Source organism: Pseudophryne corroboree, chromosome 1 (genome assembly GCF_028390025.1).
Source record: "Pseudophryne corroboree isolate aPseCor3 chromosome 1, aPseCor3.hap2, whole genome shotgun sequence".
Classification (NCBI taxonomy): domain Eukaryota; kingdom Metazoa; phylum Chordata; class Amphibia; order Anura; family Myobatrachidae; genus Pseudophryne; species Pseudophryne corroboree.
The window spans coordinates 566,354,475-566,381,871 of NC_086444.1; the positions used below are offsets into that span (position 1 = coordinate 566,354,475).

The window sequence follows — 27,397 nt, forward strand, 5'->3', positions numbered from 1 at the left end:
GAGGCAATCCCCAACGATCCGTGATCTGTGCAAAGACTTCTTGATGAAGTCCCCACTCTCCCGGATGCAGGTCGTGCCTGCTGAGGAAGTCCGCCTCCCAGTTGTCCAACCCCGGGATGAACACCGCTGATAGCGCGCTTACATGGCCTTCCGCCCAGCGTAGAATCCTGGTCGCTTCTGCCATGGCCATTCTGCTCCTTGTTCCGCCTTGGCGGTTTATATGAGCCACTGCCGTGACATTGTCTGACTGAATCAGAACCGGTTTTCTCCGAAGCAATTCCTCCGCTTGACGCAGGGCGTTGTATATGGCCCTCAACTCAAGGACGTTGATGTGGAGACAAGACTCTAGGCTTGACCAGAGACCTTGGAAATTTCTTCCCAGTGTCACTGCTCCCCAGCCTTGGAGACTTGCGTCCGTGGTCACCAGGACCCAGTCCTGAATGCCGAACCTGCGACCTTCTAGTAGGTGAGCACTGTTCAGCCACCACAGGAAAGATACCCTGGTCCTGGGAGACAGGGTGATCCTTTGATGCATTTGTAAATGGGACCCGAACCACTTGTCCAAGAGGTCCCATTGAAAAGTCCTTGCATGGAACCTGCCGAAAGGGATGGCCTCCTAGGAAGCCACCCTCTTCCCCAGGACCCGCGTGCAATGATGCACTGAAACCTTTTTTGGTTTTAATAGGTTCCTGACCATGGCTATGAGTTCCTGTACCTTTTCGATCGGAAGAAAAACCTTTTTCTGGTCTGTGTCTAGAATCAGCCCCAAAAAGGTCAGACGCGTTGTAGGGACTAGCTGGGACTTCGGTATATTGAGAATCCAGCCGTGTATCTGCAACGTCTTCATGGACAGAGACACGCTGTCCAGCAACCTCTCCCGAGATCTCGCCTTTATGAAGAGATCGTCCAAGTATGGGATAATTGTGACCCCCTGCCTGCGCAGGAGCACCATCATTTCCGCCATTACCTTGGTGAAAATTCTCGGGGCCGTGGAAAGCCCAAACGGCAACGTCTGAAATTGGTAGTGACAGTCCTGCACTGCAAATCTCAGGAAAGCCTGATGCGGGGGGAATATCAGAACATGAAGGTAAGCATCCTTTATGTCCAGGGACACCATCCAATTCCCCCTTTCCAGGCTGGCGATGACCGCCCTGAGTGATTCCATTTTGAACTTGAACCTCTTCAAGTACAGGTTCAGAGATTTCAGGTTTAAAATGGGTCTGACCGAACCATCCAGTTTCGGGACCACAAACAGGGTTGAGTAATATCCCTCTCCTTGCTGGAGATGAGGAACTGTGACAATCACCTGTTGAATATACAATTTTTGGATTGCTGCCAACACTAGCTCCCTCTCTGACGGGGAAGCCGGCAGAGCCGATTTGAAAAATCGTCGAGGAGGCAAGTCTTCGAATTCCAGCCTGTATCCCTGAGAAACAATCTCTAATGCCCAGGGATCCACCTGCGAGTGAACCCAGACGTGGCTGAAAAACCGAAGACGAGCCCCCACCAGATCTGCCTCCCCTCGGAAAGCCCCAGCGTCATGCGGTGGACTTTGAGGACGCAGGGGAGGACTTCTGCTCTTGGGAACTAGCTGTGTGCAGCTTTTTTCCCCTGCCTTTCCCTCTGGCAACAAAGGATGATCCACGTACCTTCTTGTTTTTATTGGAACGAAAGGACTGCATTTGATAATGAGGTGCCTTTTTTGTATGCTGCGGGGGGACATAAGGTAAGAAATTTGACTTACCAGCCATAGCCGTAGAGACAAGATCCGAGAGGCCGTCTCCAAACAACTCCACCACTTTGTAAGGCAAGGACTCCATATGCCACTTTGAATCGGCATCTCCCGTCCACTGTCGGGTCCACAAGAGCCGCCTAGCAGAAATAGACATAGCATTTATTCTGGAGCTTAATAAACAAATGTCTCTCTGAGCATCCCTCATATACAAGGCAGCATCTCTGATATGCTCTATGGTCATTTGAATGGCGTCCCTATCTAAGGTGTCAATTTCCGTAGATAAGGAATCTGCCCATGCCACAACCGCACTACAAACCCAGGCCGACGCCATAGCGGGTCGAGCAATAGTACCGGAATGATTGTAAATGTGCTTTAAGGTAATTTACTGCCTGCGATCAGCAGGTTCCTTGAGGGAAGCCGTATCCTGAGAAGGCAGTGCCACCTATTTGGACAAACGTGTCAGCGCCTTGTCAACTTTTGGCGAAGATTCCCAGCGTATCCTATCAGTTTGTGGAAAAGGATACGCCATGAGAATCCTTTTGGGAACTTGTGGTCTCCTATCCGGAGATTCCCAAGCCTTTTCGCACAAGTCACTTAATTCAAATGAGGATGGAAAAGTGACTTCAGGCTTTTTCCCTTTATACATGTGTACCCTCGTGTCAGGGACAGGGGGTTCCTCAGTAATATGCAAAACCTCTTTAATGGCAATAATCATGTACCGTATACCCTTAGCCACCTTCGGCTGTAATTTTGCATCTTCATAGTCGACACTAGAGTCAGTATCTGTGTCGGTATCTGTGTCATCGATCTGGGATATGGTGCGCTTCTGAGACCCCGAAGGACCTGGCGCCCCAGGGACAGGCATGGACTGGCTACCTGACTGATCCCTAGCTTCTGCCTTGTCTAATCTTTTATGCAATAGATTGACATTTGCATTCAAGACATTCAGCATATCCACCCATTCCGGTGTCGGCGTTGCCGACGGCGACCTGACATTCAAGCACTCCCCCTCCACATTAAGCGAGCCTTCCTCGTCAAACATGTCGACACACGTGTACCGACACACTTCACACACACACAGGGAACCCCTTTCCTGAAGACAGTATCCCTGTCAAGGCCCTTTGGAGAGACAGAGAGAGAGTATGCCAGCACAAACCCCAGCGCAATAACCCTGGAGACCAACACAAAATGTTTTTCCCCAGCAGCGCTGTATAATATGTAAACCGCCAATTATGTGCCCCCCCCTCTCTTTTAAGCACCCTTTCACCGTGTGTAAGCAGGGGAGAGTCCGGGGAGCTTCCTCTCAGCAGTGCTGTGAAGAGAAAATGGCGCTGGTGAGTGCTGAGGGAGAAGCCCCGCCCCCTCGGCGGCGGGCTTCTGTCCCGCTCAAACTTAGTAAAATATGGAGGGGGCTCTTTTATATACATGTACAGAGCCCACCTGTACATGTATATAGTCTTTTGCCATGCAGAGGTTTATATTGCTGCCCAGGGCGCCCCCCCCCCCCCTGCGCCCTGCACCCTAACAGTGACCGGAGTATGTGAGGTGTATGGGAGCAATGACGCACAGCTGCAGTGCTGTGCGTTACCTCAGTGAAGCTGAAGGCTTCTGCCGCCTGACGACTTCTGTCTTCTGTACTTCTAGCTCTGTGAGGAGAACGGCGGCGCGGCTCCGGGGGTGGACGCCCAGTAAGAACCTGCGTTCACCCCCTCTGGAGCTAATGGTGTCCAGTAGCCGAGGAAGCAGAGCCTATCTTTGACAAGAAGGTCTGCTCCTCTCTCCTCAGTCCCTCGATGCAGCGAGCCTGTTGCCAGCAGTGCTCCCTGTGAAAAAGTAGTAAAAGGTAGAAAAAAAAAAAATACAAAACAAAAATGCTCCTAGGCAGAGAACTCTGGAGAGCTCTCTGCAGTGCACCCATCTTGCTCTGGGCACAGTGTAAAACTGAGGTCTGGAGGAGGGGCATAGAGGGAGGAGCCAGTGCACACCCAGAGTCCAAAGCTTTCTTAAAGTGCCCTATCTCCTGCGGAGCCCGTCTATTCCCCATGGTCCTTACGGAGTCCCAGCATCCTCAAGGACGTTAGAGAAAATGATAAGGACATAGCGGACACACTAAATGAGTTTTTTCTACAGTATTTACTAGAGAGGACCCAATTCAGGGACTAACACATAATCTCAATAATGAGAATATCCCACTGATAGGTACTTATTTATGCGAGGAAGTAGTCTGTGACCGATTAAAACATTTAAAGATTAATAAATCACCAGGTCCCGATAGTATTCACCCAAGGGTTCTAATGGAGCTTCACTCTGAACTTGCAATTCCGCTATTTTTGATCTTTAAGGATTCAGTAATATCAGGTATGGTTCCCAAAGACTGGCGTATAGCGGAAGTAGTGCTTATATTCAAAAAGGGAAGTAAAGCTGAACCAGGTAATTATAGACCAGTTAGTCTTACATCTATAGTGGGGAAAGTATTGGAAGGTATTCTAAGAGATAGTATTTAGAAGTTCCTTGAAGTCAATAAGGTCATTAAAAGGAATCAACATGGGTTTATGAATGGCAGATCCTGTCAAACCAATTTACTTGGCTTTTATGAAACAGTAAGCGCAAACCTAGATCAGGGTAAAGAGGTGGATGTAATCTTTTTAGATTTTGCCAAAGCATTCGACACTGTACCACACATGAGACTTATCTACAAGCTACAAGAATCAGGGCTAGGAAGCACAATATGCACTTGGGTCAAAAACTGGTTAGATAATAGGGAGCAGCGCGTTGTGGTTAATGGATCTTTTTCAACTTGGACTGAAGTGCTAAGTGGTGTGCCGCAAGGCTCAGTATTAGGACCGCTATTGTTCAATATTTTCATTAACGACCTAACAGAAGGTCTAGAGAGCATGGTGTAAATTTTTGCAGATGATACCAAATTGTGTAAAGTTATAAATGCGGAGGGGGATGCTGAGTCGCTTCAGAACGACTTAAAGCTTGGGCAGCGAAATGGAGAATGCGCTTCAATACAGACAAGTGTAAGGTAATGCACCGTGGTAACAAGAACAAAAATAACACCTACCTACTAAATGGGATAAAATTAGGGGATTCTGTACTGGAAAAGGACTTAGGTGTCATCATAGATAGCAACTAAGCAGTAGTACCCAAAGTAGGACTGCAGCAAAGAAGGCTAATAAGATATTAGCATGCATAAAACGGGGAATTGATGCTAGGGATGAGAGTATTATACTCCCGTTATATAACTCACTTGTGAGGCCACACCTTGAATACTGTGTACAATTCTGGGCACCTTACTACAAAAAGGATATCCTGGAGCTAGAAAAGGTTCAAAGGCGGGCGACCAAACTAATTAAGGGTATGGAGACGCTGGAATACGAGGAAAGGCTTGCAAGACTAGGCATGTTTACACTGGAAAAGAGGAGATTAAGAGGGGACATGATCAACATTTACAAATATATAAGGGGACATTATACAGATCTTGCGCAGGACCTGTTTTTGGTTAGATCAACACAGAGAACTCGTGGAAACTCGCTCAGGTTAGAGGAGAGGAGATTCCGCACAATACGGCGTAAAGGCTTTTTTACGGTAAGGACGATACGTGTTTGGAATTCCCTGCCTGAGGGAGTTGTAATGGCAGACTCAGTCAACACCTTTAAGAATGGGTTAGATAAATTCCTAATGGATAAGGATATCCAGGGTTACGGGGCATAGTCACGCACTATGGTTATTATAAAAAAGAGGGGTAAAACGTAACGGCAGTCATCAACTTCAGTCAAAATTTCTACAAAATAATCGTGCATAGGAGACCACAAATAGGTTGAACTCGATGGACAATTGTCTTTTTTCAACCTTAGATACTACGTTACTATGTGTCAGGGAGAGAGACAGAGAGGAACAAGAGAGAGAAAGAGGGTGTCAGTGAGGGAAAGACAGAGAGTAAGGGGGAAGCAATAGAGAGTCAGGGAGAGAGAGGAGCAAGAGAGAAAGAGAGGGCTTCAAGGAGAGAGAGAGAGCGAGAGAGAGGTTGTCAAACAGGAAAACAGAGAGAGGGGGAGCAGGAGATAGATGCAGAGAGAGAGAGAGAGAGAGTCAGTGGGAGAGAGACAGGACCAAGAGCGAAAGAAAGGATGTCAGAGAGGGATAAAGAGACAGACAGAAACAGGGAGAGAGAGGGTAGCAAGAGAGAGATTGTGTCAGGGAAAAAGCAGTTAGAGACAAAGAGAGTGCATGTCAGGGAGAGAAAGAGACATAGGGAGCGAGACAGAGAGGGAAGGGAGAGACAAAGAGAGTGCATGTCAGGGAGAGAAAGAGACATAGGGAGCGAGACAGAGAGGGAAGGGAGAGACAAAGAGAGTGCATGTCAGGGAGAGAAAGAGACATAGGGAGCGAGACAGAGAGGGAAGGGAGAGAGAGGGGGTGTCAAAGAGAGGGAGGGGGGAGAGCAGGAGAGAAGGGGAGAGACAGGGAGAGAGAGCGGATACAGACAGAGAGAGAGAGAGTAAAAGGGGAACAAGGGAGAGAGGGTGTCAGGGAGGGAGAGACAGAGTGCGGGTGGACGCTGCTGTGAGCGGCGGCTGTGATGCGGGTACGGGGAGAGGCAGAGAGACTGGGGGAGGGGCGAGCCGCGAGCATACGGGGGAGAGCAGTGCTACAGCAGCGGCTACAGCAGCGCTGTTCTCCCCCGTCTGCCCACGGCTCTCCCCTGTCTCAGCTCCCGCATCTCAATTCGATCTTTTTAAAAGTCGAATTGAGATGACATTTAATAGCCCAGGTTGGATCCATTCCGACAAATGAATGGATCAAACTTCAATTGAATATACCTCAGAGACTGAAAAAGAAAGGAGCAAGAGAAAGTCAGGTAGACAGCGAGGGAAGAGAAAGAGGGAGGGGGAGCGAGCAGGAGAAAGAGGGTGTCAGGGAGGGAGAGAGAAGGGAGCAGGAGAGACAGCTCAAAGGTAAGAGTAGGTTACAATAAAAAAATGTAATATCCACATAATAAACTTTCAGCTCAGTTTATACATAATAACAGATGTAGAAATATATAGATATAAACATAAAGCTCCAGGTACTCTGGAAATCAGGGAATAGTTATGTGAACGGCAAGCTAGACACACTAGCACCGCTGCTGAGCTGCATCGCGATTAGTGAGTGCACTTCTTAGGGAAGCACTCAGACAACATCACACAGCCACATGGCTGCATCGGGACCTGGATGTAATCGTGATCCCTGCAAGCAGCCCGAAAAGGAACGGGCTTGTTCTACATAGACTGGCCAGCCAAACAGGTGACTTTTAAAACGTTTTCAGGTATATGCGGACTGCATTCTTACAGTGCACCTAAGGATATGATTATTGGGGCTTAATTTCATTAAACTCCCCCATTAGCTGGACATAATCCTTTCGCTCACATTCCATCAGTAGGTGGAAAAGGACTAGTGTTTAAAATCACCAATGCAAGAAAGGGGGTTGTTTTATCAGCTAATCCCCCCCACACTTTGTAAATCCGTACTGCAGACGGACACAAAGAATGCCTTTAATTCAGGAGAAGAGACTCTACTTTATTACATCATTACTTACATGATTGGTTTTCAGATACCTGGAGGTTTATGTGTATATCTATATATTTCTACATCTGTTTTTTATGTATATATACTCAGCTGAAAGTTTATTATGTGGATATTATTATTATTTTTTTATTGTAACCGACTCTTACCTTTGCACTCACTCTATTTTTGATGTGGTTTCAAGTTTGAGTATTGGGGGCTGGCAATTTCCCCCTTTTTAGGGAGAGCTGCATAGGGACTGCCTTTCTAATTTCACTGGTCACATACTTTGTTCTCTGTAAGCAGGAGAGAGAGAGTGTCAGAAAGAGAACTGATGGAGAGACAAAGAGAGAGAGGGAGGGAGAGAGAGAGGGTGTTGGGGAGAGGGGGGGTTGTCAGGAAGGGAGAGAGACAGACAGATGGTGTCAGGGAGGGAGAAGGAGGGGGGGCAAGAGAGAGAGAGAGAGAGAGAGAGAGAGAGAGTCAGGAGTGAGAGAGAGAGTGTCAGGAGTGAGAGAGAGGGGAGCAAGAGAGAGAGAGAGGAAGAGAAAGAGGGTATCAGGGAGTGAGAGAGAGGGGAGCAAGCAAGAGAGAGAGAGAGAGAGAGAGAGAGAGAGAGAGAGAGGCAGGAATTGAGCAGGATAAATGAATGCTACCTGTTTGGCTGCAGTAGCATCGGGTCACTGATGGGGCCTGGCACTGCACTGTGTTAGGCCCCGCCTATAATCCGACTCTGCCATACGGGAAGGCCGTAATCTCTACCTCTTCAGTGACAGCTGTCACAGACACCTTCTGTTTTCACTCAATCACCATGCTGTAAACGGGTCGTGGTTTATTATACAGTCCCTTAATCCGAGTCCTTCCCTGGTTCAACCCTGCAAGCTGCCTGGTTTGGATTCCTGGGTCACTGTACCCAGGGCTTTTTTCAGGGAGCCGTTTCCACTGAGCAAAAACCCGGGTTGATATGCATTCTTGTGTAAAACCCATAGCTTTTGAAGGCAGTGGAAAAGGGGTTTAAGTCTGTATATGAAGACAACAAACTCAGCATAGAAACAAGCCACGGACGCTGTATTGTAGCACTTGGTATGTAGATTCGGAGACTCATGTTGTTAACACAGATATACAAGTGTCACTCACCAATCAAATTAATCAACACAGTCTCCTGGTAAGATGCATTTTCATCAAAAAAAGATGTCCAATGCTAGCAGAGTCTCACGGGACCTTGCGCACCAAGGGAGGTTATTTGAAACAACTGCAGCAAAGATGTAGAGATACATATCTGTACCTCTCATTTACAAGAACACACCCTCACTGTACTTCTTTGATTGCCTGCACCTTCCTTCCCCCATTCAGCCTCATTATTCAGATGTCACACACTTACTGTAAGCATACACTTCTTTGCCTCAAAGGTCCATATCAGTGTTGCAGATAATCCACTCAACAAAAGTGATGTGTATATGAGGGGTGTGGGGTGTCGGTTAGTATTCCACTGATAATCAGTTATAAATCTACCTCATGACAGTTTAACGAGTGATGCATCTTGGTGACTATGTGCAGTGTGTTTTTGGTGTGTTTACACCAAAAAAAACACAGGCAACGCCACACATAACGCCTGTATTTCTTACACGTAAACAGTTTTTACAGATACCAAATTAAATGAGTGAACTTAAAACAAGACACTAAACAGCAGTATACAATTGTTAGTTCCAGCTTTCTTCTACAGAGACATTGACAAATGGCATTATAATAGGCTCATGCATTAACCATGACAATGGGCAAATGTCCTCCAGTCATTTTTCATCAGTCAATGTTCCATCGCTATTTAAAAGCACATTTAAGCTTAATTTGCATAATGTGACTTGATTATGTGACATAATTACTTCAGAAAACATTACAAGTTGCTTGCACACAGTCTGCTGCCTACTCTATATGGGAAGCGGTTACAATACCGCTAGTCGGGATCCCGGACGTCACAATGCTGACACCAGAATCCTGACTAGCGGTGAAATATCACCGCCAGAATCCCTCCGCCACAAGCTGTTCTCCCTCTATGGGAGTCCACGACACCCATAGAGGGAGAATATAACCTGTGTCGAGCACAGTGAGCCACTGCAACATAGCGAGCAAAGCAAGCCCTCAAGGGGCTTGCTAGCGCTCGCCCCGCTGCCGGCACACCGGTGGACGGGATCCCGCTGTCGGTATACTGACGCCCGCCGGTTTTTCATACCTATCCCCTCTATACACAGCACTGTCACACTATCCAAATACACAGAGATGCACTACATTCCACCTCTTTTTGTATATATACCTTTTGGGTATGTACACAGAAATGCATTTATGACCGCAAAGGGCAGCCCTCCCTATAAGTGCTGTCCTTTGCGATCACTGGACTTACGGGTTTTGGACCCAGGAGTCCCTCTATGGATGGGCAAAGTGACGCAGCAGCCGAGGGGGGTGCTGGGATGGATCCGATTGAATCCCTCTCAGGGAAAAATGTAGAGAAAAGACGATAGACTTAGAAAAATGTAGAGAAAAATGTAGAGAAAAATGTAGAGAAAAGCTAATAGACTACAGGGTAACGCAAGCAAAAAATTGCATTACTCACCGCATCCAAGCCCCAGAATGCATATCATTCTAGTGCTGCACATCCAGCCCACAGTCTGTTCCCCACTCCATATACAGCACTGTCACACTAACTAAAGCAAAAAAGCAAGCAACTCGGCAAAACCATGTTGCACTACAGAAGGGGCAGATGTAACATGTGCAGAGATATTTAGATTTGGGTGGAATATATTTTTTTCCACCCAGCACAGAACAAGCTGCCCATCATTTGTTTGCAATTCTGTGAATGCAGCCACAGAATTGTGAATGCATCACAAAAATCAAGCAACATCGACAGTTGCGGATGACCCAGGGCTGCTGAAAATAATGAGAATGTAGTCGCGCCGGGCGCCATGCTTTAAATTGCAGCAATCGCAGATGATGTCAAATTCGTGCCCCGAAAATGGCCAAGACAAGCCTACATTTTCTCAACCACTCCCTGCAAGTGCCATGCCACAAATGTCCGCTGCCTGTCAATCAGCCTGCAATTGTATCCCAGCAAGAAGCGATGACTGAAGAATCGCGGGTCACGCATGTGCAATTCGCTTGTAGGACAAGCGCAGTCGCCCGATAGTCGCCCGCTTTGCAATTTTGCTAAATTGCAACTGAAACTGAATAAGGACCACTGTCACAATGTCCCTTTACAGTCTGCTGCCTATTTCATACACAGCACTGTCACACTGTCCATATGCATAGTCAGCTGCCTACTCTATACACAGCACTGTCACACTGTCCATATTCGCAGTCTGCTGCCCACTCCATACACAGCACCGTCCACGGTGGCGCATCTAGAGAGGAGGAGGCCAGTGTGCAGACTTCGTCTGGCCCCCCTCCTGTCTAGCCGGCTGTGCTGTAGACATTGGGCACTAGGTGACCCTAGCGCTCTCCCAGAATATAGTGCGCATGTGCAGGTCTCTGGGAAAATGGTGTGGTACCCATTTCCCCAGTGATTTTCTTACTATGCATGCATGAAACACTGGGAAAATGGCCACCACGCCATTTTCCTGGTGATTTCTGAAGTGTTGCTGCTCCCGATGCGGGACTCCGGGGGGAAAGTATTGAAATAAAGGGAGTACAGGGGGTGTGATGTGGGCCCCTCTGGACGCCGGGGGCCCTTGTGCACCAAACACACTGCACCTATTATAAATACGCCAGTGACTGTCCATATACACAGTCTGCTGCTTACTCTATACACAGCACTAAAACACTGTCCATATACACAGTCTGCTGGCTACGCTATACACAGCACTGTCACATTGTCCATATAATGTAGCTCCTGGGTAGTTGAAAAATGAATCCCAAAGAAAATGTAGTCCAATTATAACGTGATAAACACACTTGATATGTTTATTGTAACAACACAGTAAAAGTCTATTTTAAGATATTCTGCACAGGGGAATATTTCAGAGAATCGGCTAGAATTTGATGAGAAACAGGTACAGTTAACAAGTACAATAACTATAAATTGCAAAGAGTGCCCCTTTGCTTTCTAACACAATTAAGAGTTTATTTGAAATAAAACTTTTTATTTTTTTCCCTTTACATTTATAAAAATAAATAAACCTTTAAAAGTAGGTATAACTTTCCAAATGACTACACTCTTTAACACATCCTAGTCCTTGTGTGTTGTTACGGTGCATATTTTGTGATCATATATCTGGTATGTTGCCCTAAGGGTGCGTACACACTATACAATATCGCATAGAATCCGGCTGATATCGGCCGGTTTATTGTGATATTGTATAGTGTGTATGCTCTATAAAGGATACAATGCTCGCTACGGCGGGTCATATCCTGCATCCAACGTCGGACCTGCATGCAGGTCCGACGTGCGATATTGCTTACAAGGGCGATGCTGGCAAATGCAGTATGGCCCCGCTACTCCCCCCCCCCATCCACCTTTGCACTTGCCGAAGTCGGGCGCCCCATCACAGACAATGTTGCATCGAGCCAACATCGTTCTGATGTGTACACAGCCTTACTCAAATTAACTCACTAATACCACTTTCACACTGCACAAATAACCCGGTATCGACCAGGCATATTGCCAAGTCGACACAGGTCGCTGTGCGGTGTGAAAGGGCCCATGGTGAATTCCCGGATCGCCTAAAGCAGTGTTATTCCCGGGTTGAATACCGGGTCAATGGCAGTGTGAACGAGTTGCCGGGTCGATGCTACCTAGGACCCGTTCATTACACAGGGAGAGGTGGCGCGGAGATGAGCTCATCTCCAGGGCCGCCTCCGCCCCCCCCCCCCCCCATCCACCCCCATCCACACCAATGACGCTGCAGTCCCCGCCCCTGTATAGCAACCCGACCTGGCAATATGCCGGGTCGGGATGACAGCGTGCAGGGTCGAATACCGGGTCCCATCCGGTAAGGACCCGTTTCCAATTACCAGGTGGGAACCGCTATTTGCGATGTGAAAGGGGTATTAGTCATACTGATTCGTGTCGATGTCTGTAAATTCAAATAGTCGCGCTGGCTGCCATAGTTTATTTCATCACAACATTTCTCTTTTCCTATGAACATTACATTTTTTGAGTCTTGCCCAAATTAGAAGTAATATTTGTTATAGTGCAATGACAACAAATTCATAATAAGTAGGTTTTGTTTCTGAATGTTTAGTCAGAATGGCACAAAACATAATATTATATATAGTATAGTACAGTATTTCATGCTCAGCTTTAGAATCCTGGAATAGTAGAGAGAAAACAGCTTACCACATTGCTGCACGTCCTGTACCGTATGTTCCGACCTTCACAGCTTCTGTAGGGAATATTACAAATTAGTCTGCATATCTGTAACTCCATCCATCATACAATTTATATAAGTATATAAAGAGATTTTTCAATCCTCTTTTGCGCTAAAGTTTTTTGTTTTATAGTCGGTACTGGGTATAATAAATACTTGTAATGATATACAGGGATGTGGAATGAATGGGGTAGAAAAGTGTGTCATGGTGAGACTGAAGCATCTAACTGTCCCATCTGGTCCCAGCATCTAAATGTCCCATCAGACCTCCTGAAACTGAACATGAGCTTTGGGTTAATACTTTCACGGCTACCTCCCTTTAGAGACTAAGGTGCCTATGTATTAGAAATCGTGGAAGTGCCATGACTATTTACAGTGCGACTATTTTTATAGCGGTGACTAGTTGGGGGGGGGGGGTAATGCCACGGCCACAGGGACCTACATAAATGTGTTCCCCCGCTGTGGCATTATCTCCCTGTCTAGTGGAGCCCGGTGCTGGTTTCAAAAATACGGGGGACCTCTACGTCTTTTGTTCCCCCTATTTTTGGAACCAGGACCGGCCCAAGAGTCCAGTGCTGGTTGTCTAAATACTGGGGAAATCCTGTTGAAATTTTCCCCGGTATTTAAACAACCAGGGTTCCGGCTCAAAGAGACCGGGGCTGGTTATGCTTAGGAGGGGGGACCCCACGCAATTTTTTTTTTTTTACTCATTCAGCCCCTTTTACACAGATAAGCATGCACGGATCTCACTGATCCGTGCATGACTATCTGAACACGTCAACAAAAAGCAGGTCTGTTTGAAAGCTGTATTTTTTTTACGAATTCTATGCTTTCCTGGCAGTGTTTGGATATTGTCGACAGTGATTGAGAATACAAATTGTTAGTAAATTACCGAGTTCTATTAAATAACAGCCGTGTTTGACCGATGGTCTATTGATTCGTATTTGTGTGGTCAGCAGTGTATCTGAATAAGAATAGCCGAGATCACACTTAGAAAAAAAAAGCCAACTCGAATGAAATCGGGACCTTAGTAAATATACCCCACTGTGTGTAATTATGGCTGTATCTGCATCCGAAATGCCACATTACAGTGTTTTCCAGTCACACACAGAATATAGGCATGCTGCATATCATTTTAATCAGCAGTAGCTGCTTATGCGTTATATTGCATTGCTTTGTGACTAAGACACATTTTCATGGTAAAAATCGTTAAACAAGACACTCAGCACTACCAAGTCATACAGCTCTCACGCGTAATGTGTAAAGCGACTTGTAGTGCATGGAGCAAAGATGTAAGAGGACACATCTGTATATATACACACAGACACACCATAAGTCCCTTCTGCATGGAGCACGGTAGCCCCTGTTGTAAGGAATAGGCAGCACTCGACTGATTTCAATCAAATTAGTGTATTCAACGGGATCAGTAAGATATCCCGATGGAAGGGATGCCGGCGGTCAGAATACAGACAGCAGCATCCCGACAGCTCCATGGAAAGTACCCTAACCCACCCCTGTCCCCTACCCTAACCCTCCCTTGTGGGTGCCTAAACCTAACTCTCCCCGGTGGTGCCTAACCCTAACCCTCCCTTCCCCGCTGAATAAACCTAACCCTCCCAGCTTGGTGCCTAACCCAAACCTCACCTTCTATGTGCCTAAACCTAACCCTCCCTCCCAATACCTAAGCATATCTTTCCCGTCCCTGCACCCTAACCCCCTTTCTAATGCCTAAACCTAACCTCCCCCCGCGGGCAAGTGAGCGTGCCGCTGGAAGAACGATCAGGATTACGGCTGACGGTATTTTGACGCCATTCAACTAGATGGCACCCAACAAAGCAATATGAGTGTTGTTCCATTCAAGTGCGCACAAAGTCGTTGACGCTAACATTACTATTATTTTGACAGGCTGGTACTAGTATATACAGAATGACCCATCATATTTTATTTCTCTTAAATCAATATATTGTACAGGTAAATGTTCAGTATATATAGATATATATTTACTAAAATCGATTTGGTCAATGTTGATCGATGATTGGTCGATGTTCTGTCGATTTTTGATCGATTTTGTGTTTCATGGTCTAAGCCACACATTTACTAACAGATGATTTTTGATTTTTTTTTTAAATATGTCAAAAATCATCTGCTGGTGATTTAGGGGTCTATTTACTAAGCCTTGGATGGAGATAAAGTCGCTGGAGATAAAGTCCCAGCCAATCAGCTCCTAACTGCCATGCCACAGGCTGTGTTTGAAAAATGACAGTTAAGAGCCGATTGGCTGGTACTTTATCTCCAGCGACTTTATCTCCATCCAAGGCTTAGTAAATAGACCCCTTAGACCCTTAATCAAAAATCGACCAAACATCGACCAAAATTGACTTTTAGTTAAGATACCCCATAGTGTGAAACACAAGCATATATAGCTGAGAGTAACTATTATGAAATAAAATAACCTATTCTGTCTTTTTTTGTGTGTGTTCCAGTATGGTTGTTATTTCTTTCTCCTTATTTTGTGATGGGTTGTTGGTTTCAAATAATAAGAGCAAACCTAAGAGCAATGACCAATAACACTGCAGAATGTTTCCTGTGAGTTTCTATGAGAAAACATGAAAGATGGTGTAAGATTTCTCATACCTTCTCCAGTGGGAACTTGCAATGTGATAAGTACCTCTTACTTCTAAACAGAACACTGTGCACAATATGTATTAGAGTTGCATGATCCACGTTCTCTTGAGATGCAGCACATCGACAGATGTCCTGACATTTTCCTTTAGAATATTCTGGTATAACTCAGAATTAATTGTCCCATTAATGATGGCAAGTCATCTTGGGCCAGAAAACAGGACAACTCCACAATATCATGACCACCATGTTTCACATATGGTATGACGTTTTTACGCTGGAATGCAGTGTTCTCCTTTCTCCAAACATAACACTTCTCATTTAAACCAAAAATGACTATTCTGGACTCATCTGTCCACAAACAATTGTTCCAATAGCCTTTTGGCTTATCCAGGTGATCTTAAGCAAACTGCAGATGGGTAGCAATGTTCTTTTTGAAGAGCAAAGGCTTTCTCCTTGCAATCCTGCCATGCACACCATTGTTGTTCAGTGTCCTCCTGATGGTGGACTCATGAACATTAACAGAAGGTAATGTGAGAAAGGCCTTCAGTTACTTAGAGGTTACCTTGGGTTCTTTTGTGACCCTACAAACTAATAGATGCCTTGCTCTTGGCGTGATATTTGTAGGTCGAGCACTCCTGGGGAGGGTAATACTGGGCCATTTGTACACAATCTGTCTGACTGTTGATTGGTGGAATCCGATCACTTAAGAGATGGTTATGTTTTGCAACCTTTTTCCAGCCTGATGAGCATCAACAACTCTTCTTCTGAGATCCTCAGAACTCTCCTATGTTCATGGTATGATACACTTTCACATACATGTGTTGTGAAAATCAGACTTAGATAAATCCCTGTTCTTTTAAAAAAGACATGTTGTCCACTCACACCTGATTGTCATCCCATAATTAAAAAAACATACATTCAAAATAGCTGTTAAACCTAAAGGTTCACATACTTTTGCCACTCACAGATATGTGATATTGGATCATTTTCCGCAATAACAAAATGAGCACATCTTAAATTTTTGGTCTCATTTGTTTAATTTGGTTCTCTTTATCTATTTTTCTAGGGCTTGTATGAAAATCTGAGGTAGTTTTAGGCCAAATTTCAGCAGAAATATAGAAAATTCTGAAGGGTTCACAAATTTTCCAGCACCACTGTATGGTATAAGCTCACACTGTGAAACGGTACAAGGAAATACAGAAAACCCTGTCTGTCTTTCTCGCTCTCTCTCTCTATACATATATATATATATATATATATATATATATATATATATAACAATGTATACATCCGGCACTCAATTTGAAAAAAGCATATGCCTGGGTGCCTTCCTAAGATTAATTCAGGTAGCGTGCCTATCCCACCTGTGGCTCAGGTATATCTGGAAAGGACAGAGGCGGCACTCCAAGGACTTTTGAAAAATGATTTATGTGCAAAGCATAGCAACTCAAAAAAATGTGCAAACAATCAAAAAAACATGGTGGTCTTACGTCTTACAACGTTTCAAGGCAGCAAGCCTTTTCTTCAGGTAAGGAGACCCATGTGGAGAGTGTAGTGAGAAGAAGCTTCTTCTCACTACACTCTCCACATGGGTCTCCTTACCTGAAGAAAAGGCTTGCTGCCTTGAAACGTTGTAAGACGTAAGACCACCATGTTTTTTTGATTGTTTGCACATTTTTTTGAGTTGCTATGCTTTGCACATAAATCATTTTTCAAAAGTCCTTGGAGTGCCGCCTCTGTCCTTTCCAGATATACCTGAGCCACAGGTGGGATAGGCACGCTACCTATATATATATATATATATATATATACTGTATATATGTGTACATACATACATACATACATACAAACACACACACACACACACACACACACACACACACACACACACACACACACACATATATTGCTACCAGTTATTTATTATTACCAGTTATTTATATAGTGCACACATATTCCGCAGCGCTTTCCAGAGAATACTTGCCTATTTACATCAGTCCCTGCCCCAGTGGAGCTTACGCTCTATATTCCCTACCACATGTACACATACACACACATTCACGCTAGGGTTACTTTTTGTTGGGATCCAATTAACCTACCAGTATATTTTTGGATTGTGGGAGGAAACCGGAGTACCCGGAGGAAACCCACGCAAGTACGGGGAGAATATACAAACTCCACACAGTTGGGCCATAGTGGGAATTGAACCGATGACCTCAGTGCTGTGAAGCAGTAATGCTAACCATTACACCATCCGTACTGCCCAATCTCTCTCTCTCTCTCTCTCTCTCTCTCTCTCTCTCTCTATATATATATATATATATATATATATATATATATATATACACATACATACATACATACATACATATGGCCCTTTACAGCGTATTTCTGCCCCTTGAACACATGCTCCTCCGTCTCCCAGTTGGGGTTCACTATTCAAGTCAGAAAAGCACTGGGATAAATATATACACTAAAAGGCATTGATCCAGTACACTCACCACTCCTAGATCTGGGGTGCACGTGGTAAGTGGCCACATTGTCTAAATAAAAATCAGGCTATGATAAGGCTCTGCACTCAAAATAATAAACCATGGAGTATATTTTGATCAAAACATTAAAGCTTGCAGCCCCTGTCACGGGATCCTCTGCAGTTTTTAAATATATGCCAGTGGTTCCTAAACTTATTGGAATTATGGCCTAGACGTATCAGGGTTTTTTTTGCAAGTAAAATGTATTGAAAATTTTTAAGAGCACAGACAGCTATAAAGCAACAGTGTGCAATAACCAAAATATGGGATATGCCGTACGTAGCTACAAATGCAAACATTCATAAACAAAAAAATACAAATGGTGTGTACACACGGTGAGATCCTTGCTATGTTCGATTTTTACTTGCGATTTCCCTTGAACTCCCCGGAGCCCAGATAGGACAGATTTTGACTAACTTTTCTTGAGATATTGACTATGTGTGCTTACGATTTTGGCTTATGTGAGATTTTGGCTTATGTGAGATGTCATTGACATGTGAGATGAACTAGATAGTACACCGATCTAGCAAGGATTGACTTGCCTGCACAGTCTATCTTTTCTTGCGATGCCGACCTGGCGGGGCCGCGCATCGGGATCGCAAGGTGACTTTCACCTTGCGATTTGCACTAATTTTTCTTGCGATTTTGACTATATAGTCAAAATCTCAAGAAAAAATCTCACCGTGTGTACACACCTAAAGAGGAGTAAAAAATATAGATATTTATATTTACAGCAACAAGTTTCAAAGCAAATAAAGTACACAGCATAAGAGAATATGTAAAGGCCCATACACACTGGACGATTTTGAGCTCAATGTAGCTCACTTTTGGCATTTTGAGCTACATTGAGCTCAAACTCGTCCAGTGTGTATGGGCTAGCGAAGAGCGGTGAGCGCTGATGCGCGCTCCCGCATCATCGCTAGCCGCCGTCCGTCGGTCGGGCTGTTTGAACAGCCGAGTTAAGCACTTTCCACAGACGCCTACTGTGGAAAGTGCTTCACCCCCGTGAACATCGCTGGTATAGGGAGAATAGCTCAGTGTGTACAGTATGCACTGAGCTATTTTCCTGCCAGCAATGCCCACGATCATCGCTGTGCATACACGCTGGGCAAAAACGCACACTGTGTATGCACCTTAAGAGACAGCAACAAGTTAGAAATAAGAAAAACGTAAGAAGGCTGAGAAAGAGTCAGCAAAGAAGGAGGGGGCTGTGGTTGTGTTTAGCACTGGAATCTCTGTAAATAATGGGCTGCTCTCAGTCAGCTCATCAGAGAATAGGATCTAAGTTACATTTATAAGGGATTTATACCGCCCAGATGCGCAGAATTCAATCCAGCCAAACTGTATCATCGAGTAGCTTCTAAACTCAACAGGAGAGGAAATAATAATACCATCCATAGACCTATACAGCGCAATTCTGGAAAACCAATCAACAAGGGTAGGGGGTAGGTAGATTTCCAGCGCACAGGGATAACGGCTTTGGCTGCACTGTTGAAGTATTTCAGTAGCAATTTTTTATACACAGATAAAGTCGAGGCATGTACGTTTAAAAGCCGGAATTCAGGCCCATCTGGTACTCCTGAGCTTAATATTTCATGTGCTATCGAAAGCACTCCATCCCCGAACACCCGCAACACTGGAGAAGACCAGCATATATGGAGGAGGGTTCCCAAATCCACACATCTCCAGCAACAATCAGACACCCCATTGTACATCTTAAACAATATGGACAGGCATGATACCATCTAGATATAACCTTAAAATGGGTTTAAAGAGTAAGTATATTGGTGGAACTACTCTGGCCAAAAGTTTTTTATTGTGAAATTCAGGGGGAAAAAATAATTTTAAATTGTGTTTATATGTCATCCTAAGATTCAGTTATGTGGTGAGGGACAGGATTCACTTTTACAGTACTTGTCCACATATTTTATGATTGGAATCCACAGGCACTAGTTTTGTCTATTACGTTGACCATAAATAATTTTAAATTGCTCCTGGACCACAAACCCAGGGCACCCTTGCAAGTGCCCCAAGGCACCCCAGGGTGCCATAGCATCCAGTTTGGGAACCACTGATATATACACTATAGGCTTGGTCTCAACAGCGCAATATTGTAGGCGTGGGGTATTAACGGAGAAGATAATTGGATTATCTTCTACTTCAACTCTTTACTAAATAGCGGTGATACTTAAATTATGCTGAAACACTCATTTCCACATGATGTAAGTAGAAATGTGCTTGCATGACATGATAAAAAAGGTGATGCAGATATAAACAGCTGTATAGGAAAGAAGATGACATGCTGACTGTGGCTCCACCTCCTCCTCTGTCATTGAAAAAAAACAACCACTCAGCAAACACTGTATTATCAGCTAAAATAAGTAATAGAGAACCTGTGGGGGCTGCTTTTTTGACACATTTACCAAGCTTGGCCCAAGTACAGTAGCTAATGCCATCTGAAGAGGAGATCTGTAGCAATGGATTGCCTCTAGAGATGTTAGAGATCTGTAGTCCCCGTCACTCATAACTTGTTCATGCGTTGCCAGAAGACCGCACATGCACATTAGTGCGGTGGCCCGCCGCAATTCATTTATTACCCGTTATTTATATAGCGCACACATATGCTGCATCGCTTTACAGAGAATATTTGGCCATTCACATCAGTCCCTGCCCCTTGGGAGCTTACAATCTATATTTCCTACCACATGTACACGCACACACATTCACGCTAAGGTTAATTTTGTTGGGAGCCAATTGACCTACCAGTATAATTTTGGAATGTGGGAGGAAACCAGAGTACCCGGAGGAAACCCACGCAAGTATGGGGACAATATACAAACTCCACACAGATAGCGCCATGGTGGGAATCAAACCCAACACCTCAGTGCTGTGAGGCAGTAATGCTAACCATTACGCCACCCTGCGGCCCGACTGAACGTAAAGTGGTTGCTAATGCGATCACTCTACTTTAACACATCGCAGGAATGAGCTCCTATCGGAGCCTCAGTCCTCCATGTGTGTGATGATACATGCTGGCAGTAATAATTTCTTATTGATGCGAAAGCGGCGATAACAATTTATAATTATCGGGTTAAAAACCTGATCATTAGTAAATGGGCCCCTTACTGTTATAGCCCCTTAGTCTTTACCTATCTGTTTTGCTTGCTTTTAATACCATAGTCTGTGGAGACTTCACTATATTTTCAATTAGGAATGACAGGTTCACTATAATAAATACATTCATATGACTAACAAATGTTCTCCTTCAATATTTATATAAAACTGTTAGTAATGTCTATGACATTAAGGGACTTGCATGAGCAATGGAATGTTAAATAAATAATTACTTAAATTAAATTAGGATCTTGCAGTTACTGCCAGTAATGTCAGACTTTCATACTACTTTGTGGAATATCGAAAAAATATGAAATTTCAAACAATGATTTGTGGGTTCAAAGAAAGATGGGTGTGGAGCACATTATAAAGCATTGTTTAGTCTGTGAACATTGTTCAAGGAAAATGGATAAAATGCTCTAAACAAAAGCAGACAGTCCAAGCTGGAATTACGTTTCTGAAGATCCTCCTGTCAAATTATTGTAGGTTATAGTTTAGGGTTCAGTCTAGACTGTGTCATAAGAAAACATTACCCAGTTCCTGTTGTGTCTCATTATCAGTGTCTTATGTGGAAAATAGGTCCTTCTTGTAAGTCAAAACAAAACACTCGAGATGCCTCCAATACTTGACTTTACTGAAGGTGAGTAGCTGTGCCGTTTCAAACAAATCACACACTGGGGTGTATTTTCTCTTAAATAGTCTTATAGAATTACCATGCCATCACTAACCTACAAAAGGTTATTTCTGGAGGTAATTAGTTCTTCAGTCAACTTGTAAGCATTTCTGTTTGCCTGCTTTTTCTTTTATACTGTATATTTTGTTTCACATTGGGTATGTAACCATTTGCATTTAAAACATTTCAGTCACATAAATTAAGAAAATTATTTCCTATTTCAATCCTCTGCATGCAGTCCCTCTCTCTCTTTCTTTCTTTCTTTCTTTCTCTCTCTCTGTCTCTATAGGCAAGGGAGCGCCCATAGTGCTTTATACCTGTGTGGCCTTTCAAAGGTCAAAAGATAATCTCGTACGTACGTAAAAAACAGTTGCACAGTAGAGAAAGTCTTATCAGGGGTACTTTGGAAACTACACTACTGGATCTTGGAATTCTGTCTTCTCATCCCAAGGAGTCACCACAAACAACAACATAAAATCACCTCACAAGAGTCTAAAGATTCATCACTTATTAGTAGCGCAAGTACCTTGTGGTTCTGTTGTATATTCCCTGGTCCAAATACACAGTTCCAGCTGGTTAGTCCACAGAATACTACGGGAAATACTTGCAAACTGACAAGACTTTGGTCTGGGACATCTGAGGAGAGGAGGAGGGCGAAACGGAGTCAGAGCACTGCAAACAGAGAATTGGGTGACTGTTGGGATGCGGGGGTTTTGACCAATTTACCAGGAGCTGCATACTCATTCTCCAATTCGGGTGTCTCCTGGACCTTCCAGAAGAGTATGCAAATATGTCATAGCATGATTCCAACCAATTATATGGTATGGGAGGCCATACGGATGGAGTAGTAAATTTGGACTAGGGAATATACCACAAAGCCAGTATGTTATCCAATTCAGGAAAGTTTCTTCTGAACTCTCATGGAACAACAAGTATTTGGTGGCAGTTTTCTGGCAGGTCTTATCTGATCGGATCAAGGATGAATTTGTCTCCAAAGAATTACCTGCCAACCTGGATGAATTAATTACCACGTGTAACCGAGTGTATATACGTCTCAGAGAAAGACAGTTTGAAAAGAGCAAGACAGCACAGATGAACCTATGTAACTCGGCCCGTCTTTCTCCTAAGAAATATGAATGACAAATTAACAACTTGGGGGGTCATTCTGAGTTGTTCGCTCGTTGCCGATTTTCGCTATGCTGCGATTTGTTGCTAAATGCGCATGCGCAAGGCACGCAGGGAGCATGCGCTTAGTTATTTAACTAAAAACTTAGTAGATTTGCTGTGGATCCTGCTGCGCTTTTCAGTCGCACTGCTGATCGGTGAATAATTGACAGGAAATGGGCATTTCTGGGTGGTAACTGACCGTTTTCCGGGAGTGTGCTATAGAACGCAGGCGTGTCATGGAAAAACGCGGGAGTGTCTGGAGAAACGGGGGAGTGGCTGGCCGAACGCAGGGCATGTTTGTGACGTCAAACCAGGAACTAAACGGACTGAGCTGATCGCAATCTGTGAGTAGGTCTGGAGCTACTCAGAAACTGCAAAGAATTACTTAGTAGCAGTTCTGCTAATCTTTCGTTCGCTATTCTGTTAAGCTAAGAAACACTCCCAGAGGGCAGCGGCCTAGCGTGTGCAATGCTGCCAAAAGCAGCTAGCGAGCGAACAACTCGGAATGAGGGCCTTTGTCCGAATTAGTTATACTGTAAGATGGAAAAGTGCACTTTTGAGACAACTACTATTCTGAACTGGTCCCAACTGACTACCTTAAGGGTCATTCAGCATTTTCTGGGGATTGCTAACTACTACTGAAAATTCATTTGAGGCTATTCCACTGTGATTGCCCCATTACAGCATTGACCAAGAAAGGTGAACGTAATTATGGCATAGGCGATCAAGCATTGCAAGCAATTAAACTTGCTTTAGAGGAATGGCGACATCTCCTTGAAGCTGCCCTATATCCAGTTACAGCACTTGCAGACCATAAGAATCTACTGTATTTAAAGACTGCTCAATGTATGAACCCACAGCAAGCCAGGTGGGCCTTATTATTTCACATTTTGACTTACGAGCTATCTTTCGTCCTGGTACCAAGAACTGCAAAGCTCACGTTCCATGATGGAGGAAAAGGCTTCTATGCCCATTGATCCTCAGCATAACATCAATCCCATCACAGCATCAGCAGGCCCAAGGTGACACCACCTGTGTTGCCAAAGATCTTTGACCCAAAGTCTTACAATGGGCTCATTGTTGTAAATTTGCAGGACATGCTGGGATATAAACTTATGCCTTCATTTCCAGTAGTTATTGGTGGCCTTCACTTTGTCAATATGTCCAGTTTCACACTGACCATGAACTCACATACAGTATCTATGGACTTTGTCACTGATTTTCACAGCTCCAATGGCTATACAACTATATGGGTGATTGTGGATAGATTTTCCAAAACAGAACTCTGTGGACTTCTCCAGTTTTAGCTCATTTCTTAATCAAAGAAATCTTTTGATTGCATGGGTGTCCAGAGGAGATTGTTTTGGATCAAGAAGTGCAATTTTTGGCCAAATTTTGTCATTTGCTGTGTCAAGGCCTCCAAGTAAAACTAAATTTCTAGTCCGCATCCCATCCGCAGTTCAATGGACAGACCGAGAGAATTAATCAAGACTTGGAGACCTTTTTCAGAATGTCATCTCATCTTCATAGGCTGACTGGTTTCAATTATTAAAACCTTCACTACTACGAATCCTCAACCTCCACCCCATTCTACACAGTTTATGGTCTGCACTCCAGAGTTCTGTTGTTCACAAATCTTCCAACCAATGCAGTTTCTGCCTCTGAACAACAAATCCGACATTTTGCTAATATCTGGCGTCGTGTGAGAGAAGCTTTACTTAAATCTTCTAAACATAAACCGAACAGTTATTCGTAGTATGAAAATTGGAAACAGAGTCTGGCTATCAACTCGCATGTTCCCTCTATGTTTTACCTGGATTGTTCCTCCATTCTGAGTTCCTCATCGGACCAGTTCTTGTGTCAGAGCAGTACCAGGTATATAGTTCCTCAAGCTTTTCCCTGGTTACATAAAACTCTGATTTTTTATTTGGATTTCAGTTCCATTATGTCAGTACTATGCTGCTTTGAGTTCCATGTGTTGCCTTGCTTCTGGAGTGGGTCTCTGGCCTGACTGGTCTATATTGATTATTAGGTGGGAGGTCGCCTGGTGACCTGGTGGGTCCAGGTTCCATTAGGGTATCCTTGCATATCACCAGTCCATAGTTCCTATTTGTCACTAAAGTGTCTAATCTCCTGCAAAACCTATACATCTAAGTAATATCAAGCCTCCCTATTTTCTGTATGTCTCAGCTCGTACCAAGGGCTCCGAGTCGGATCTAAAGAATTTCAGAACCGTGACAGATAGGAACAGCAAATGAGAATTCCTAGAGGTGGATATGGAAGGAGGTGATTAGGAAAGAGGAGAGGCAGGAACCAATAGAAGTCACTGGAAAAGTGAACAGGGAAGCAGGGAGTGTGAGTGATTGAATTTGGTTCTGGAACAGGGAGCCAGTGGAATGATTGGCAGAAGGGAGAAGCAGAGCTGGAGCAAGGAGGAGAGGAAACTGAAGCAGACAGCAGAGCTAAAGACTGAAGGTGAGCAAGGTGGGAGATACAGTAGGAGGGATTATTGTTTCTCTGATTACTTTAGTGGCTTCCAGGGTGAGAAAGAGGAGGATCATGGCTGTACGACAGTGATGTAGTTGGAGAGGGACTGGGTGTGAGGACAGACATTAGACAGTCTATATTTTAGGATCAGGACACTGTCACATCACACCTGAAAAGGGGTGTGTGGACATATCCCATTGTGAGTAAAGCACTTGCACTCAGGATCTCTTTTCTCTAATAAGTATGGCCCTATATTGCAAATGGCACACACTTACTGCGGTTCTGCTGTGCAGAGTGGTGTTGAGCAGGACATTCCTGCAGTTGCATATGACTCCTGAGTGTTGGGGTGGCAGGACAGTTCATTATAATCGTGGCTGTCCTGCCCAAATATGGCCATTTGGGAGTTATGTTCTTATCAGGTAACCTTAGTGTTATATAACAGACTCACTCATATGGTCTCCTTTCTGTTTACTCTGCTAGGTACATCAGGTTGGGTACAGGAGGGATCCCGGCAATGGGGATGCCGGCGGGCACAATACTGACCCCGGCATCACGACTGTTTGTAATGCTGACAATGGTGTAGCAGGGAGATAAGCCTAATCCTCACAAATCAAAAACAAAATGATTCTTAAAAAAAAAAAAAGAAGCTTTTTGAGAACAAGTTAACACTGGAGCTGATTGTGAGGCCAATAAATAAAGTACTTTTCAGAGTGACCAGTGTAAAATAGACTAGGAGCCATTAATAATAACTGTCAGTTATAACATGCCCCATATAGTTTTTCGGGAAAGGTGGTAACCTTTCTTCTTCTAAAAAGAATGCTGCCCCAGATGACCCTAGCCACCTGTTGCTCAGCCAGTCAGCGCTAACAACTCAGCTGAACTCCTAGATAATGTGGCTAGTGAGAAACTGACTTGTGCTGCACTACAGGAAGCAATGCAAGTGCAGATTTGAAATTTGGCACATATACAATTGAAACATAACTTATATAAATCACCTCAGTTCAATGACATGTATTTTCCTTCCAAAACTCACAATACACAAAAGTATATTTATCTCAATATATTCTGAAATCATTTAAATGTGTCTCCAGGTTTGAGAAACATGACGCCAACAACAACATAAAACAACCTCCGCATGCTATATCATATCTTAACTTCTGACACTGTCACATGGACATTCCATCTAAAACAACTTGCAGGCTAAACTAATTGAATCCATATAATGCTATAAACTACTGCATATAAAACATATGTATAATATCCCAACATTTCATGCATTATCTGTATTGTATAATGATACCATATTCATTTTAACTGGGTTTGTTTTCTAACATTAATATGGCATTGCTATTTTAATTACTCTTCAAAAAGAAAAAAATGAAAGGATAAATGTCATTGTTTCTTTTAGTGAACAATACTGTAGACTGACATACTGTAATTGGTCTAAATAAGAAAAAGGTAGTACACTGGAGTGGACCTGCCTGCTCTTCTCAATGGCAGAAGAATACATATGTTAAAAATGTCTGGGGTTTTGTTAAGATACACCTGAACCTGTTTCAATAAGACCCTTAGAGCTACATTGGCGAGGTCTTCATGCCAATAATAGCCACTCCTGTTTCCATAGAGCTGTATGCACTCACCGGTACTTGAGATGCCGCCTTGTCTTATGCTGGGGGCAGTAATAATAATAATAATAATAAGTTTGGTTATATGGCTCTCTTTCTCCAATAGGGCTCAATGCACTTACAGAATTAACATAATACAGTACAGAAACAATGAAGAACAGAAAAGCTTTTCATAAAATACAGAGAGCATGGAGATATTAAAGGAACAATTATGGAAATGCTTGAGTAAACAGGAAAGTCTTGAGTTCATTTTTGAAGGATTCTAGAGTTGGGGCCTCTCGAACTGTTGGAGCCACATGGCTAAAAGCACGACCCCCAGATGATTTGCAGGAGATTCTAGGTACTGTTAATAGTCCTTCATCGACAGATGGCAGTAATTAAGTGGGGAAGTATGGAATCAAAAGCTGCTTCAGGTACCTTGGGCCCTGATCATGTAGTGCTTTAAAAGTCAGCAAGTCAATCTTGAAGACGCTTCAACATTTTACCAGCAGCCAGTGGAGGGAGTAGAAAATGGGTGTTGTGTGGCTGGAGCGGGGCTG

At 44.0% G+C, this 27,397-nt stretch overlaps 1 protein-coding gene across 3 annotated transcripts in view; it reads right to left on the reverse strand.

Moving 5' to 3' along the window:
• Positions 1 to 27,397, reverse strand: part of ADAMTSL1 (ADAMTS like 1) — a 453,675-nt gene that overhangs the window by 328,963 nt on the left and 97,315 nt on the right. For all 3 annotated transcript variants that reach the window (XM_063914179.1, XM_063914180.1, XM_063914181.1), the window contains exon 3: positions 12,606 to 12,651. In XM_063914179.1, coding sequence (XP_063770249.1) covers positions 12,606 to 12,651 — 46 coding nt within the window. The remainder of the gene's footprint in view (positions 1 to 12,605; positions 12,652 to 27,397) is intronic.